The 16,604-nt window shown below is 49.5% G+C and overlaps 1 protein-coding gene across 3 annotated transcripts in view; it reads right to left on the bottom strand.

Annotated features, from left to right (window-relative positions):
• Window positions 1-16,604, bottom strand: part of SLC6A17 (solute carrier family 6 member 17) — a 54,816-nt gene that overhangs the window by 15,147 nt on the left and 23,065 nt on the right. For 2 of the 3 annotated variants that reach the window (XM_082616447.1, XM_082616449.1), the window contains exons 4-6: window positions 15,381-15,507; window positions 14,437-14,618; window positions 12,628-12,738 (exon numbers count right to left, since the gene is read on the bottom strand). In XM_082616447.1, the coding sequence (XP_082472573.1) occupies window positions 12,628-12,738; window positions 14,437-14,618; window positions 15,381-15,507 (420 nt within the window). The remainder of the gene's footprint in view (window positions 1-12,627; window positions 12,739-14,436; window positions 14,619-15,380; window positions 15,508-16,604) is intronic. The other variant, XM_082616448.1, reaches the window with a different exon arrangement.

Genomic DNA, 16,604 nt, shown 5'->3' with positions numbered 1-16,604 from the left:
GCAGAATATGAATATTCACACCAAGTGAATCGATAAAGACTATAAATAGTCTCACATCTGTTCAGGTCATTTTGTCACCAAATGAGTTCTGGGAGAAAGAAAAATTTTTTTTTTTGTTTTTCAGGGCTATTTGGATTTTGGCATTGTGCATAAAGAAATAGGCACCTATACATGCTCCTAATAGAAATCTGGAGATTATTTTAAAAGGGAGAACAAAATAATCATAGTTCCACTAGGAAAGAACTTCTGTACCTCCCTTCTCCTGGGTGGGTTTTTGTGTTTTTTTAAATGATCCTCTCAGAAGGTTCCAGAAATGGGTGGATTACTTATGTCTGGAAGGCGTGCTAGTATTCACTGAAGTTCATGGATGTCAGTCATGACAGTCCTACCAATCCGCTGGGACCTCAGGCTAGAAACCTGGACCTAGTGGGAGGGCTCCGGGTAGTTTGGAGAGTTCCAACTAGGAGGAAGCATAAGATTTTGTAAGAGGAGACCGGTTGAGGGCTTCCCGGGTGGTGCAGTGGTTGAGAATCTGCCTGCTAATGCAGGGGACATGGGTTCGAGCCCTGGTCTGGGAGGATCCCACATGTCGCGGAGCAACTAGGCCCGTGAGCCACAACTGCTGAGCCTGCGTGTCTGGAGCCTGTGCTCTGCAACAAGAGAGGCCGCGATAGTGAGAGGCCCGCGCACCGCGATGAAGAGTGGCCCCCGCTCGCCGCAACTAGAGAAGGCCCTCGCACAGAAACGAAGACGCAACTCAGCAAAAATTAATTAATTAATTAATTAACTCTACCTTAAAAAAAGAGAGAGGACCGGTTGAAACGGACATAGCGCTGGCAACATCATTTGCATGTTGAAACATCTTTAATGGTTCCCCACTGCCTGCTGGAAAATCTTTTTCCATTCTGTGTTCTGAACATCCTAACCACTCTTCAAAAGCACTGTGGGTTATACTTCTGGCCTTTGCCCAGGCTGTTCCCTCTGCCTGGAATTCCCTTCCACCTACTCACTTTCTGGTGAACTCCTATTTATTTCTCAAAACCCAGCACAAATATCACCTGCTCTTTGAAGCTTTTCCTGACTGCCTCTGGCAGAGCTACTCGTGGTCCCTGGACTCTCGCAGTTCTTGTCCATACCCGCATTTCAGGTTTATGTGTCTGTCTTCCTTTCCACACTTGGTGCTTGTTAGGGGTGGAGCACATCTCCTGTTCATCTTTGTGCCAGTGCTTGGCACATAGGAGAGAAGGAAAGAGTGGGGGGCAAGAGAGAGACAGACAAAGGCTGACCTGTGTCCTCGAGGTGAGCTGATCAGGAAGGAACGCACCAGGGGCTATGAAGTTGTATAAGCCTTTTTGTGCTAAGATGCAGTCTTCTTGGACAGGAAGATCCTTAGGACTTTAAACTTCTACTTTCTAAAACAAGTCTATTTTAATGCTGGCTTCCTTTCCATCTCCTTTCTTTCTCTTCTCTCTCTCTCTCATTTTGAAGTAATTATTTCCTTTTTGATATATGTCAGTCATTACCAAAGTTTTTACAAAAAGGTCTGGGCCATTTATGAGACTCAAACACATGTCATCATTAGGATTTTCACCACTTCCTAAGCCTAAAACTAAGATGTGGATAAATTCCTAGGCCCAGGCACCATCAGGGCCAATTTCATAAATGGAGGCGGCCAATTTCATAAATGGAGGCGGCCACTTCAGGGAGGACACCATAATCCCAAACTGTGCCATCAGAGCTGACCCTATTGCATGCGGGGTTTCTCAGAGGACAGGGTAGGATTGTCTTACATGCAATGATTTTGGACGGAAACAAAAACTGTTTTTTGTTTGTATGTTAAGATGGTATTTAATTGCTGTTATTTTTCCATTTTTAAGAATTGTAAAACATTGATTACAAAAGTGGAGAGGATAGTGATATGAACCCCCGTGTACCCATCACCCAGCTTCAACAATTATCAACACATGGCTAATCTTGCTTCCTCTATATCCCCACCCTTCCCCCCGCCCACCTCTAGATTATTTTGGAGTAAGTTGATGGATCCAAATCTGACATTAATAAGCCCCCGGGAAAGCAGCTGAGAGGGCCAAAGCTTGGCCTTTGTGTGAGTGGTCCCTGGGCATCCCCCCTTCCAGCCTGCAGTGTGGAGGGGCACTCTTGCCGGTGGAGAGGACCAGAAGCCCAGTGCACATCTTGGGGTAAAGAGATCAGGCACCTTCAGGACTGAATTGTCGGAAGCCATCCTGGAGCCATGGCACCATGACAAAGTCATGAGCAATGGAAGGCGAAACTGCAAGGCAGCGCCGTGCCAGGAAGGTGGACTACAGCTCCGTTGTTATGTTTTATGATAATAAATTTACATACAGGGGCAATTTTGGGGGGATGTTGCTCCACGTGAAAGAAAAATTCCTCTAGGACTCCCCCTCCTGAAACTACCACAGAATGGGAAGTACCCACTAAAGCTCTGGGGAAATAGGTAAAGAATTAAGAGCCTGGAACTAAGGGGATGTTTTTATGAAAAACACCCTCTAGTATGGAGTTATGGCCATGGGCCGGAGTTCCTGATGACGACATAGGAAATTTATGGTTCTATTATAAAGGAAGATTAATTATAGAAAAACAAATGACTAGAGCAGAATTCGTTGCCAGGATAGGGAGAAAACACTGTCTCAGTTAAAGGAAACAACGAGAAAGAGCATGCAGGTACATTGTAAATATTTTCATGGAACCATTGTAAAAGGTTGCTCATGCAAGAAGAAAAATAGGAACAAGTAGCTTTAACTTGTACAATTGAAATAATCACATAACTGCTTGACTTGGTGACTAAGAAGCAACCTGTGATTAATGGGAACTTGGGGAAATATTTTAAAAGGACATCTAGAAACTAGGGGATATTTGTTTTAAAAAATCTTTATAGAATATTTTGAGGTTTGATTGTGCTAAGGTTGTTTGGCCACGTACCTGGTAATGTAATCAACTACAATATATAAACCTGTGATTGTAACAAAAAAAGAAGAATGAAGAAGAAGAATCAAGAATAAAGACATGAGAGAAAGAAACATGCAATGCTGAAGTAATAGAATTATTTCCTTCGCCGACGCTATCCATCCCTCGGGTATCCCTGGACTCGCTGGAGCTGGACTCTGGCACTGAATGCCTGTGTTCCTTGAATTTAAAGGGGCTCTTTGAGGATTTCATGGATGATAGTGCCTGATCTCAACAAGGTCCTGGTCACAGTGTCAACAGGGGATGAACCCAAGACCAGACCTCAGGAAACCCAGTGTCCTTTCTGGACATCAGGATGTGACTGCAAGAAGAGAGGTGGGAAACGGTCTTTCCCCACTGAAAACAAGGCTCAAACCTGACTCAGGGTGCCCACCCTGAAACAGAGCAACGGCTTCCTGCCATTCCCTTGGCACACGGCTGAGTCACTTCCTCACACGGGGAGCAAGGTGTTCCACGGCATTTGACTCAGCAGCATGAAGATGCTTTTTGAATCGACAAGCAGCTGCTGAGCCCTAGCCCGGGCTGGTGCATGAGAGGAGCGCACGCCGCCCTTGCTTCTCAACGCAGACGGGCCCGCAGACACCAGATGGCACTGGGGCACCTGGTTCCTACCGCCCAAGGGCAGTGTCACCTTCACGACGGAGAAGAAAAATAGCTAATGCTCACCATGCACTCCCTGCACCCCAAGACAGTCCTATATGCTCTCCTGACGATGCGGTGGGGGAGCTGCCGTGGTTCACCCCATCTTGCAGCTGAGGAAACTGAGGCCCCAAGAGGCCAAGGAACGTGCCCTCCCACGACTGAGTGATGAGCTGGGATCTGAGCCAGACTGTCCGGCTCCAGAGCCCACCTCTGGGAACAAGGCTGGGCTGCTCTCACCACCCTGCTCAGAAGCCTTACGCTAGTTGCGGGGGTCACGGAGTTCCTCCACTAACCGCTACACCTGGGCCTTTGCAGGGACCCTACTTCTCCTCTCTGAGGGTGAACGCACAGCCCTGCCCCTGCAGCCTGTCCTCACCGGGCAGGACCACTCGCTCGTCTAGACCCCAGAGGCCACAAAGAAGATGCCCGCAGCTCCCCCATGGCTCAGGTTGTGCCAGGCCCCACCCCTGAAAAACTGGTGCGGCTTCCATCTTACTGATTATAGGTAACGCGGTTACGTGGTTTAAAACTCAAAAGGCATAAAAGGGTCTCCTTTTTCTCACCCCTGTATTCCAGATACTCAGTTCCTCTTCCCTAGATGTAACCACAGTACCAGTCTCTTGCCTACCCTTCCAGTGATATTTTATGTGTATACCAGCAATATAGATATATGCACGCACACACACACGTCACACACATGCATATCTACGTGTGTGTGTGTATTCCTCCCTGTTTCTTCCCTACTGTTCACCAGAGATGTCGCCCCCAGCCTTAACACTTCCTCATCCTGCTGAGTTGGGAACCCAAAGGGTTCCGGGGCTCCTGGTAAGCTGCCCCCACTGCCCCTGCCCACTCATAGCCTCGTCCCCACAGTTGGCTTAAGGGACCACCAGGCCAGGTCCTCGGTCCCAGGGCCCAGTTTAGCTCCGCTGCTGCAAGATGTCCACGACTCCAGGGTCATCCTTCATCTGGCCTTCATCCCAAGAGGGCCAGGTCTGCCCCCTGCTCTGACTCAAGCCTCTGCACCACCGCCCACAACAGCCTGCACCCTACCACTGGGCCCTGTTATCAGCACGATCCCCCATTACTACAACACATCTCTGGATGTTCTCTTCACCTTCTTGCTGTGACTCAGCAGCTCTCCATCCTGGCTACACATTAGAATCACCTGGGGAGCTCTGATGCTCTACTGACATCTGGACACCACAGCCAGCGATCCTGATTAACGAGTCCGATGGCTGGATTCTGATTAGTCGAGGGTGGGCCTGAGCACTGGTAGTTTTTCCTGGTCGTTACAGCTCCCAGGGGAGCCTGATGTGCAGGGAAGGGCTGAGCAAGGGGCCCTGAGTCCGAGGCGGACCCTGCAGCCTCTCAGGGGGAAGGCTGTTTTCTTGCACACTTAGGAGCACTGGGCCTGAGTGGACAAAGTGCTGCCCGCTCTCCCGGCCGCGCCCCACAGTCCACTGCCCGCTGTCGCTCTTCCCAACACTACTGCTGCTGCCCTCTGAGTGATTTCAATATCTCCATCAATGTCCCCTCCAGCAATCTGCCTCTGGGTCCCTTTTCTTCCTCCCTTCTGAGACAGGAGCAAAGGGGGCAGGGCACAACCTTTCGAAGAATCACAGAGCTGTTGAGGATACGAAAAAAACTGGTTAGAACGGATTAGGCCCAAGATGGCAGAAGATTCGACTTCCAGTGGACTTTTAAGCCTCATGATACATTCATGTAATAGATTAGCTACATGACACACCCACAGGCGCCAGGACAGTTCCCAGGTCAAGCATAAAAGGCCAAAAGGTGGGTGATGGCCCAGTTCCTGGGAATTCCCGCCCCTTTCCCAAAATAGTTGGAATAATCCTCCCACACGTTAGCCTATGAAATTACCCAGCCCATAAAAACTACCCACCCCACCCCTCGGGGCCTCCTGAGCCCCGCTGTGTATCTCAGTAAACCTGCTTTCACTTTACGATGGCTCGCTCTTGAATTCTTTCCTGCGTGAACTCAAGGACCCTCCCTTGGCAGGGACTCACCGGAGACCTGGGCCATGACCATCCTCTCAGGCCCCATTTTCCTACAACGCTTCCAGTACTCTTTGTCTCCCCCACTCCTATGGTCATGCCATGGCCTTTGTCATGACTACTAGCTGTGCTCCAATTAAACCTCAGTTTTTAAGGGTCCCATACTCCAAAGCACCCCATCTTTCCAGCTAACCTCTAGTATCTAAACTCTAAAAATTCTTCAGCCCTGCTGGGGCCTCCAATCCTTTGGCCTACCTCCATTTCACTGCCCCTCACCCTGTTTGTATCCTAACTTTCCTTCATCACTGGCTTAGTCAATGTCCATCCTTCTCATCACTCCTCGCTTACACTCTCATCTCCCCTGCCATCTCTCCATTGTCATCGCTCGATAAGCTCCTGACCCTGGGGATGACCAACCCCCCATCTACTCTGGGCCGGCCCCCAAGCAGCAAGCATAGCTGGACACAGCGCACACCCTGGGCCCAGAACACATGGGACCTTGAACTAATTATTTAACTTCTCTGTGCTTCAGTTTCCCCATGTGGAAAACGGTGATAATAATAATACCTCTAGAATTGTCATGAGTTTAAATGACTTAATATACGTAAGGTGCCTCACATAGTAAGCAATGACTGCTGGAAAACATGTGATTGTTCTAAGTGTCTCACTGACTGTGAGAACAGCCTGCTTTCAGAGATGATAAAATATGAAGAACTGTCCACCGTGGAACTGGAACCACGCTGGCTGCCTTCCCTGCTCCCCCGACCCCTGACCTCCAGCTCCTGTCCCCTCCACCCCCGTGTGCATGCATCCCCATCTCGTACACAATTACGTCACACTCACCCCTCCTTAGGCCTCCAACCCCTCCCCCACCATCCCTACTCTCAGCTGATGACCTTGCTGCCTACTTCACAGCGAAAAATGACCCAATGAGAAGAGAGCTCCCACAGTGAGACTATCCTCGCCACCGCTTCTCAGCTGCCAGCGTCTGTGCCACAGGCTGGCCCATCCCTCCTGCTCCTACGGGGACAGTGCGTGATCCAAGCTAAGACCAACTCCTCCACCTGGGCACTGGGTCCCATCTCTCCTGCTTATTCAAGGACTTTGCTTCCCTCCTCTCCTATAGCATCAATTTCCCTCTCTTTTTTGCATTTTTTAAAAAAGTGTACAGTTCAGTGGTTTTTAGTATATCACAGAGTTGCACAACGTTCCCACAATCAATTTTGGAACATCTTCATCACCCCAAAACGAAAGCCCATACTGTTACTCCCCATTTCTCCCCCAATCTCCCCACAAGCGACCACTAATCTGTTTTCTGTTGCTACAGAATCACCTATTCTGGACATTTTATATGAACAGAATCACACAATATGTGGTCTTTTGTGACGGGCTTCTTTCCCTCAGCATAATGTCTTCAAGGATGAATTCATCCATATTGTAGCACGTACTTCATTCCTTTGTATGGCCAGCTAATATTCCATCGTATGAACATACTACCTTTTATTTTTCCATTCATCAGCTGATGGACATTTGAGATGTGTCTACTTTTGGCTATTATGAACAATGCTGCTATGAACACTTGCGCACAAATTTTTGAACATGTGTTTTCAGTTCTCTTGGATATGCGCCTAGGAGTGGAGTTGCTGGGTCATCCAGTAACTTTGTGTAACCTTTCGAGGAACTGCGAGACTGTTCCAAAGCGGCTGCACCATTTTACATTCCCACCAGCAATGTATGATGGATTATTTTTATCATCATATGAAATTCTTAAATAACACCTTTGATCCCATGGTCCTCTCTGGTTACCACCCCATTTCCTTTTCCTCTGCTCCCATAACAGCAAAACTCCTGAAACTCAGTGGTCTTTGTTACTTGCCTCCAGTTCCTCCCCTCCCATTTTCCCTTGAACCCACTGTTACTAGACTTTGTCCCCAGCATGCCACCAAAACAGCTCTTGTTGAGGTGCCAGTGACCCCGCCCTGCTGCCAAGCACATTGGCCATTTCTCAGTCCTCATCACTGACCTCTCGGCAGCTTTGGACTTGGCTGACCATTCCCTCCTTCTTAGAGCACTTTCTCCACTTGGCCTCTGGGAGGGACCTCTCTCTCTCTCTCATTTCTCCTCCACCCTCATTGATGATCTCTCCCCCAACCTCTAAACACTGGGACCCCAGTGTTCAGTGTTTAGTCCTCTTCTCTATGTTCACTATGTGACTGTAACCAGTCCACGACTTTAAATTCTCAGACTCCCAAATTTATACTTCTACGCGACCTCCAGACTCATCTATCCAACCACCTACTCAGCTTCTCCACTTGGCTATCTCTTAGAGGTTTGAGACCCGCCATGTTCAAAACAGTACTCTCGGTGTTCCTCACCAAACCTGTTTCCCCCAACCACATCCTTCTGGTTGCTCAGGCAAAAGGCCTTGCAGTCATCCTTGTCACCCTCTCTCTCACATCTCACATCCAATCCAGCAGCAAATCCTGTTGACTCTGCTTTCTGAATATAGCCTCAATCTGACCACTTCTCATCACTTCCATTGACATCACCTGGGCTCCAGCCAGTCACCTCCCACCTGGATGAATTCTAGCACCTGGGTGGAGGCTTCTCCCTCGTCTACCCTTGCTCCCTCAGATTCTCAATGGCAACCAGAGTGATCATCAGAAGACGGAAGTCAGATCATGTCACTCCTCTGCTCAGAACTGTCCAATGGCCCCCATTTCACCCCAAGGAAACAGCAGAGTCCTTACCTGGCCTACCGGACCCTCCTGGTCTGGCTCCCCATTGGCCCCGTGGCCACAGGTCCTATCTTTCTCCCCTCCCACTCCAGCCACAACAGCCTCTTTGAGAATGACAGACACGTACAAACTTAAGGGCTCTTCATTTATTGTTCTCTCCGTTTAGAACGGGATGTGCTACTTCCAAATACCCACATGGCCTGCCCCCTCCCCTCCATCGAGTCTTCACTCAAATATCACTTTCTCGGGGAGGCCTTCCTTGAGCACACTAGCTAAGCAACCCTCTCCCCAGCGCCCCGAATCCTTCTTTCTCTGCTTTATTTTTCTCCTTAGCAACACCATCCAACAACTCCTTTGTCTTACATTATCTGTCTCCTTTTACTAAAATATAAGCTCCAAAAGGGCCAGGAAGTTTAGCTGCTTTGTTCGCTGCTGGATCCCAGAACCCACAACAGTGCCAGAACGTAACAGGAATTCAATGAACCTTTATCGAATGAAGAAATAAATAAATGATGGTCATTCAGGTTGTTTTCACTCTTTTGCTACTAAAATAAATGCTGCAATGACCAATATTATGCACAGATCATTTTGTTTGTGGGTGAGTACATCTGTAGAACAAATACCTAGAAGTGGAATTGCTGGGCCAAGGGACGTGAACAGTTGTAATTGTGATAAATATTCCCTGGAAGTTTTGGCGGTTACAAAATCTACTATAATCCATTTTATATTGAGCAAATCACATGGTTAGTTGTATGGTATCCCGTGGTGACTCGGGTTTTTAGCTGGATGGAAAGAATACTCCAGAAAGAAGTAGCCCAAGGAGTTCAAGAAGTTCGTTAGCCATTAACATGAGCTACTGTCCCATCAAAACTGCTAGCGGGCCATCATGGTATCCTGGCCACACTGCACTCATCACACTTAATAACTGCTTGAAGGCATGGACTGAGAGCCCAGGTCCTCTAGCTTGGATTATTTCTGATATTGGAAGACTTTATAGCAGGGGGCATCTTCCTGGTTATTCAGCATAGCCATGGAGAGCCTAGGCTTCTTTCAGGTGGATTCTGAGATGCCCTGGCCAAAAATCTGCTTGGACTGTCCCATGGCTGCCAAATGGCATGACCCCTGGTGATGTTATTTACATTGTGGTCGATATGAATGGAGCAGTGCACAGGCTGGGCAGCTGTGTGCAGTGACCCTGGCACTCTACAGCACTACACTAGAGCCAGGACTTGAAATGGCTCCCAGGTTCCTCATATCTCACCAATCCCATGCTGAAACAGTCCCAGCTCTCCAACAGTAGCTTGCCATGTATGGACAGTCAGACATCTGTGTCTGAGAGTGGGTCCACACTTTTTGCAGATGACTTGTAAGGATTTGTAAACAGGAACTTCACCCCAGCCATCACTACTGGGCCTCACCTGCCTAAAATGGTGACACAGGCTGTGAAGGAGATCCTTGAGGGAGGCGTTTGGCCTCTGAAGCCCTCAAGCCTCCCCTTCCCTGCTCAATACATCCCTCCAGGGTCAAGGGCAGGAGCTGCCCCATGGCACTGCTCAGTGGGCAAGGTCTCAAGATGGGCCCCATAGGCTCTATCCCTACCTGAAGGTCACAAGAGCTAGATGGACCAGGGACCAAACCTGCTGGTTCTTGGTGACCTGGCTCCTCTAGGGCCTTCTGGATTTGATTTAAGTTTCACCTCATGAAGACTTGGGGCCTCTGCAAATGCTAAAGTGGAACCACACTGTTTCCTGAACATCCAGGAAAAGCTTTGGGAAAGGAGTACCCCTGTTATTCAAAGTGTACATCAACCTTTTTGCATCCACCTGATTGGCAAAAATTGCAGTGTAATACATGTGGAGCAACTGGGACTCTCATATACAACTGGTGGGAGTGTTAATATCGATAGGTGCAACCACTTTGGAGAGCAACTCGGCCAACACCTAGTAAAACTGAAGACACATATACCCTTTAAGATGGCAATTCCACTCCAAAACATATACGCCCGAGAGAAACGTGTGCACATGAAGACCTGTGTCATAATGTTTATTAGCATTATTAGCAATGGTGAGAATTGGACACAACTTAAATGACCATCAGCTAGAGAATGAATAAATAAATTTTAGTTTAGTGCCACAGTGGAATACAATACAGCCATGAAAATCGATGCACTAGAGCTCCATATATCAATATAGCTAAAATCTCAAAAAAGAGTGTTTAGCAAAAATAAAAGTAAGTTGCAGAAGGTTGCATATAATACAAAAAAGATTAAAAGTACGCACATAATGCTATATCTTGTTTAAGTATACACATATATGTATTATAACATTTTTAAAATGTATGAGCAGGTTAAACCCCAAATTCAAGATAGTGGTTATTTTAGGGAAGGGAAGAGAATGGGATGAGGGCCGGCTACACAGGCACTTTTATGACACCTGTAATATTTTATTTCTTAAGAATGTTTGTTATATTATTATATGTGTGTTTATATGTCTGAGATGTTTCACTTTAAAAAATGTTTTAAAGAGTGTCTGAATCAGAAGGGGAACAGTATTGTGTGTGCTGGGACTGGCAACTGATCTTATGAATCGGTTCCACTGGCTTCTAAGTACCAGGCTCTCTTAGCACCACCCAAGGGACCATTTGGAGACCTGTGTGAATCTCCATGTTTATCAACATCTCCAGAGTATATAATTTTCTCATAAAGCTCAATAAAGTATAACAGAAAGACTCAAGTGAACACATTAGACTGGTCACGGTTCTAGAAATACAGTTGAATTCATTCATAAAAACCATCGGCTTTCATCTCACGGCTGTTTTCCCCCAAAGAAACCAGGTTTGCATTTTTCTCTTCTTTGTCAGACATCACATGTTCACAACAACCCTGCCCCAGCCAAATGGCTCGGTAGTCACACTCATGCCTCGGGAGATTCACTAAGTGCCCCATAGAGCGGACCTCCGTGCTTGTTCACGTAGAAACCTCATATGTTACATCCAAGAACGCTGAGGGCCCATTATGCTCTGTCCAGTGGATATGGAGGGGTCTGTGCCCTGCCTATTGCTACCCACCTCCCCCACCCCCAAACATCAGGAGCTGTTTGCAGCTGCGGAGCAAGGGAATTGGGAGGGAACGGGGATTTCAAACCCCACTAGATCTGGATTCTTCTCCCTGTGCCATTTGTATGAACTTTCTGTGTAAGCATTAATGCGTGTGTGTATGTGCGTATGGGTGTGTGTGTGTGCACACACACATGAGTGAGATGGCACTACTGAGGGACAGTGTTGAGGGCCTTAAGCTGGCCTGGCAGGGTTCTGACCCTGTGCCTGTGGACTGGAGCCTCACTAGGCCCCTGATGTTGCTTACTGATCATCTGGCATCTGGAGGTGGACTTCCCAGCCTGCCTGCTGGGGCGACTAATGTACTTTGCTTAGGGTTACATTGAAGGGCATGCCGTTTCTGCATCTGAAATTCTCTTATTCCTCGGTGGACTGGCTCATGCCAGCTGTGCCCAGTGGTCTGGAGGGCAACAGAGAGGCAGGGCCACCTGGTGGGCAGAGGCCACGCTTAGGGAACTGGCTGTTTCCATTTTCCTAAGGAGTATAGGTGTCCACCTTCAGGACTCCATGCACCATGGTCCTGCTCATCCCTCACTGGGCTACTAGGAGAGATGTGGATAGCTTTGGTAAGGGTAAAATCTCTATCCACGTGGTCTTTTATCTTTAATAAGATAGTAACCTCATTCCCCTGATTGGGGTACAAGTTGGGATTCCCAGGGAGCTTTCTTCTCTTAGGCATCTCCTTGGTTCCTGCGGTCACAGATCCACTCAATGAAACGCGCCCCGACCCCCACACCCGAGCCCAAACTGACTTCACACCATGGCCCCAAGCACGCCCAGTGCTTTTCCACACTCTTGCTCATACAGTCCCTTTGACTGCAACGTCCTACTGCCGCCCACTGAAACCCTATCTGCTCCCTGAGGCTCGTTTCAGATATCATCTCCTCCCTGAAGCTTCTTCTGATTTCACCCATACCGATGTGGTGTCCCTGCCCTGTCCCTCTCCTTGGGACCACGGGGGCACGGCCCACGCCCGCTTCCCTGGTGCCTCCCTCTGGCGCCCACCACAGTGTCCGCCACACAGCACGTCCTCAGGCAGTGTTAAACCGCGTGAAGCAGACGAGGCCCAGAAGAGCTGTCCATGTTCCTGGGGAGCCTGAGACCCTTACCTTGGGAGTGAACATGTGTAGGATGCCGTCGACGGCCCCCCGCAGCAGCAGCCCCCGGACCAGGAAGCAGGCCAGCACCACGTAGGGAAAGAGGGAGCTGAAATACATCACCTGCAGAGAGGACAGGGACCCACTGTGAGCCAGAGCCCCTCCTGCAGCTGGCATCCGCCTCCCTGCTTGCAGCTGGGGTACACGCGCCTCCTCTGATGGCAGCAGAAAGCAGAGCCCCGGGACCCCTGGGCACGGGGCCAAACCCACTGCACGTTTGGCATCGAGCCAAGGCAGAAGCAGCGACACAGACAAGCTGGAGTCAGCATGGCTGTGCCTGAGGCTTGTTTTCTCCTTTCAAGGGCTGGTGGGGCTGGGCTCGCAGCCTCCGCGCCCCCAAGGGCCGCCAAGGGGGCGAGGAACCCTTTTCTCTCCCCTCTTCATTTTTTCATATCTCATGCCTGCTTTTCTGTCCCTGACTCCAGTGGACCCCCTAAGGATCTCCCCTGTCCTTAGAGCTCCTTTGACAGAAGGCATCCAGGAGGTTATAGGCACGACTCCCAAGCAAAAGCATCAGAAGAAGGTCCTGCCTCTTGTGATTATAAATTAAATGCTACTTTCTAGCACATGCATTTCTTGAACATTTCTATATCTCCATGGGCCTGGCACAGAGCCTCCCACAAAGGAGATGCTTACAAAAAGTTTGCTGCACTGAAACAAACCAAGAAGGCTGCTCAGGGAGAATGGTGTAAAGGTTAAAAGCACGCATGTCCAGAGCTAGACCACCTGAGTTCTGATCCTGACTACCATTTTCCAACCACATGACCCTGAGCTATTTATTTAACTTCGGGGTGCCTCCATTTCCTCATCTATAAAGTGGGTAAAATAACTCCTAACTCCTAAGATTGTTGTGGCCCAAACTGCACTCATACATGTGGCAGTGCCTGATCAGTGCCACAAAGTGCCAGCTACTATTTTGGCCTTTGGAGACAGAAGAAGTGGTGGCTGAGACCACGCTACCTTTCCAGGGCTTAGCTTCCCTGCTCATCAAATCCACCAAAGAGCCTGGAGCCTCAGACAGACAGACAGCCAGGATTCTAGCTCCAGCCCTGGGGCTGACTGGCTGCCTGATCTCAGGTGAGATATTTCCCCCCTCCTCTGGAACCTCAGTTTCTTCATCTGTAAAATGGGCGGATTGGGCTATAGGATCTCTAATATCTTTTCCAGCCCTGGCAGTCCATGAATACTGACACATGACAAAGAAGAAAGTGTCCTTATTTGAAGGGAATCTGACCTACTGGGAGAAGCTGTGTGGGGGGCTTGGATGGTCTGCACCCTCAGAGGCCCCCAAAGCCCCCTTCACTCACAGCACCCACCCGTTCACAGAGCTCATTAGTTGTAGATACACTGAGCTGTTGGCTTTCACCAAAAATTGCTGAGCAGGCTCTTCTAGGGCTCTTGCTAGGGAAGCTGAAGGGCTAGGGTCTAGCCGAATGTCCTAGCTCAGTACTCCCGGTTTTCCTTCCCTTTAAAGTCTGCGGGAGCAACCCAGAGTTATGGGAGCACGGAGGCAGCTGGGGTCAAGGCAGTGATTTTCCACAAGCCCATCCCTGGCGGGCTGTCCACAGGGAACAATACTGTGGCTATGATGCTCCCATCACCTCCTCAGGGGCCTGTGTCCTCATCCTGAGCCATCCAGAGGCCAAGCCCACCCAAAGAACCCTGCAGGGGCGACCCAGAGTTCTCCACCCCTGCCTTCCACACTTTTCTGTGGCACCCCCTTCCCCGTGTAAGTGTGGGTGCTCCCCCCCCACCGCTCACCTTCCCCGAGGACTGGATGCCCTTGACGACGGCCATGCCCACGATGCTCCAGGCCACGAGGAGGCACAGGGTCATCTTCCAGTTGAGGCCCCCACTCTCTGAGATGGAGTTGGAGATGTCCAATGCCTCTCGGTACCAGAAGTAGGTAGTGGCCGAGCTCTTCTCACACTCTGGCTCCACCACTGAAACGGCAGCAAAGGCCACAGGGCCTCCCTCGGTGGAGGGGCCTGTGGGACCACCTCCTCCACTTGACCCCCACCCAGGGCAGCTGAGCATGGGCAGCAGGGAAGAATGATATTGTTCTGGGTTAGCCAGGATCTGGCAGACCCTGAGGACTCCTGGGCTCCCAAGGGGCCTGGGAGGCTTCAGGATATACTGATCTGACTGAATTCCCACTCATGTCATCCCCCTGCCCACATCCATCCATGGAGGGCAGGAAGGATTAGGCAGAACTGGCCTCAAGTTCCTTGGGAAGGGTTCTGAGCGAGGAGCTGGAGACCTGCATTCTCATCCTCGATCCTTGGTTAAGTCAGTGGTGTGACCATGGGAAAGTTGTTTCTGGGCCTCAGTTTACCCATCTGTGGGTGGGATAAGTCAGCCAGCCCTTTAGGGGACTGGCATGCAAATTAAGGTTGTTTCCAGATAGGATGGTATTAGAGTAACATAGGGTAGTTAATCATAACTAAACAAAAGTCACAATCTCCAGAGTTATATCTACACTCACTATTTCATTCAATCCCTGTAAGAACTCTGTGGGACAGGCTGGCAAGAGATCACCAGAAGGGGAAATGAGGATCAGAGAGGGTAGGTGGCTTATCCAAGGTGGCACAGCAAGTCAATGAAATCCCAAATCTGTGCCTTAGCCTCTTAGGCTCCTTCAGCTCCTTCCTGGGACAGAGCTGGCTGGAATCCCCAAGTGGTTTCCTCAGAAGAACCATACTTGCCTGCCACGGTCCCATTCCTGGCGACAGGGCACTCACTCCAGGGCAGCGGGTACTGGAAGGACTTGAAGAAATAGAAGATGCTCCACCCGATGATCACATTGTAGTACAGCCCAACGAAGAGGCAGACCTGCAGACAGGGGTCCATGGGGGTTACAGAGGCTACAGGCAACTCCACCCCCACCCCCCTCCCCATGCACAGCCTTGGAGGAGGAGGAGGAGGGATGGGATGACGGGACAGTGGCAGCTGAGGGCCTGTTCCTAATCCTCCACTCATCTGCTATTTGGGGAATCCACAGAGGAATGTTTCAGATATTAAAGTTCTCTCCTTTAAGCAGTAAACTCTTAAAATGTTAATCCTCTCCAGTTTGAAATTCTTCTAAGATGCTTGAAGCACTTCCCCATCATTTCCTGATGACTCAGGATTACAATTCCAGAGCTGCCCTCCAGGGCTATGGAGGCATGTACAGCTACTGCCGCTACAGTAAATGGCCCCAGACTGCTGCGCTTTTTGAGGTTTTGTAAGTGCTTCTTATTGGTTTCCCATGTCTTTCCTTCTCTCGGGATGCTACTTTCTCTTTGGTACTGTCAGCAGTCTGCCTCTAGAAAGACATCACTTCTCGTTCTTGGAAACATGATAACCAACCTTGGTAGAATTGTATTTAAAATAGGAGCACATGGATTCTGACTGAGGGTTCAAGGGGTTTCTTTGAAAGCAATGCGTTTACATGCAGAGATTTGCTGCATCCACTTTGGATGTCAAGAGATCCCTTCTGTCTCCAGGGGCCCAACTATATGATGCATCAGTGACACTGCTGGGCAGTGTGAGAGCTGAGAGCCCCTTGCTTTGTTAATTTCACCTAAGCCCGGGTATGCACAAGCAGACACTCCTACAGCACACCTTACGTGGAATACAGAAGGAGAGACACCCACTACCTTTACTTGGATGCTTTTAGTCCAAGGGGCAGACGACTCACACTCATGCATATACACCCGGCCAGCCCCAGTAGAGGTTGCTGTATTCAGCCATGTCAACCTGTGTAGAGGTGATCTCTCCCAGGCGCTGAGTGAGGCAGGTTTGGACTGGCCCTGCTGCCGGGGCTGACAGATCCTCAGTCCCTTCCAGAAGCAGATTCCAGTTTTTATCCCAGGTGTGAGCATGGGCACCTGTGGGCTTTGCCCTTAAGGGAGGCTCGGTTTCGTCACCTAGAGAGCCAAGCAGGGCCT

Source organism: Mesoplodon mirus, assembly GCF_964341445.2.
Source record: "Mesoplodon mirus genome assembly, chromosome: 3".
NCBI lineage: Eukaryota > Metazoa > Chordata > Mammalia > Artiodactyla > Ziphiidae > Mesoplodon > Mesoplodon mirus.
This window is presented reverse-complemented; position numbering and strand designations above follow the sequence as displayed.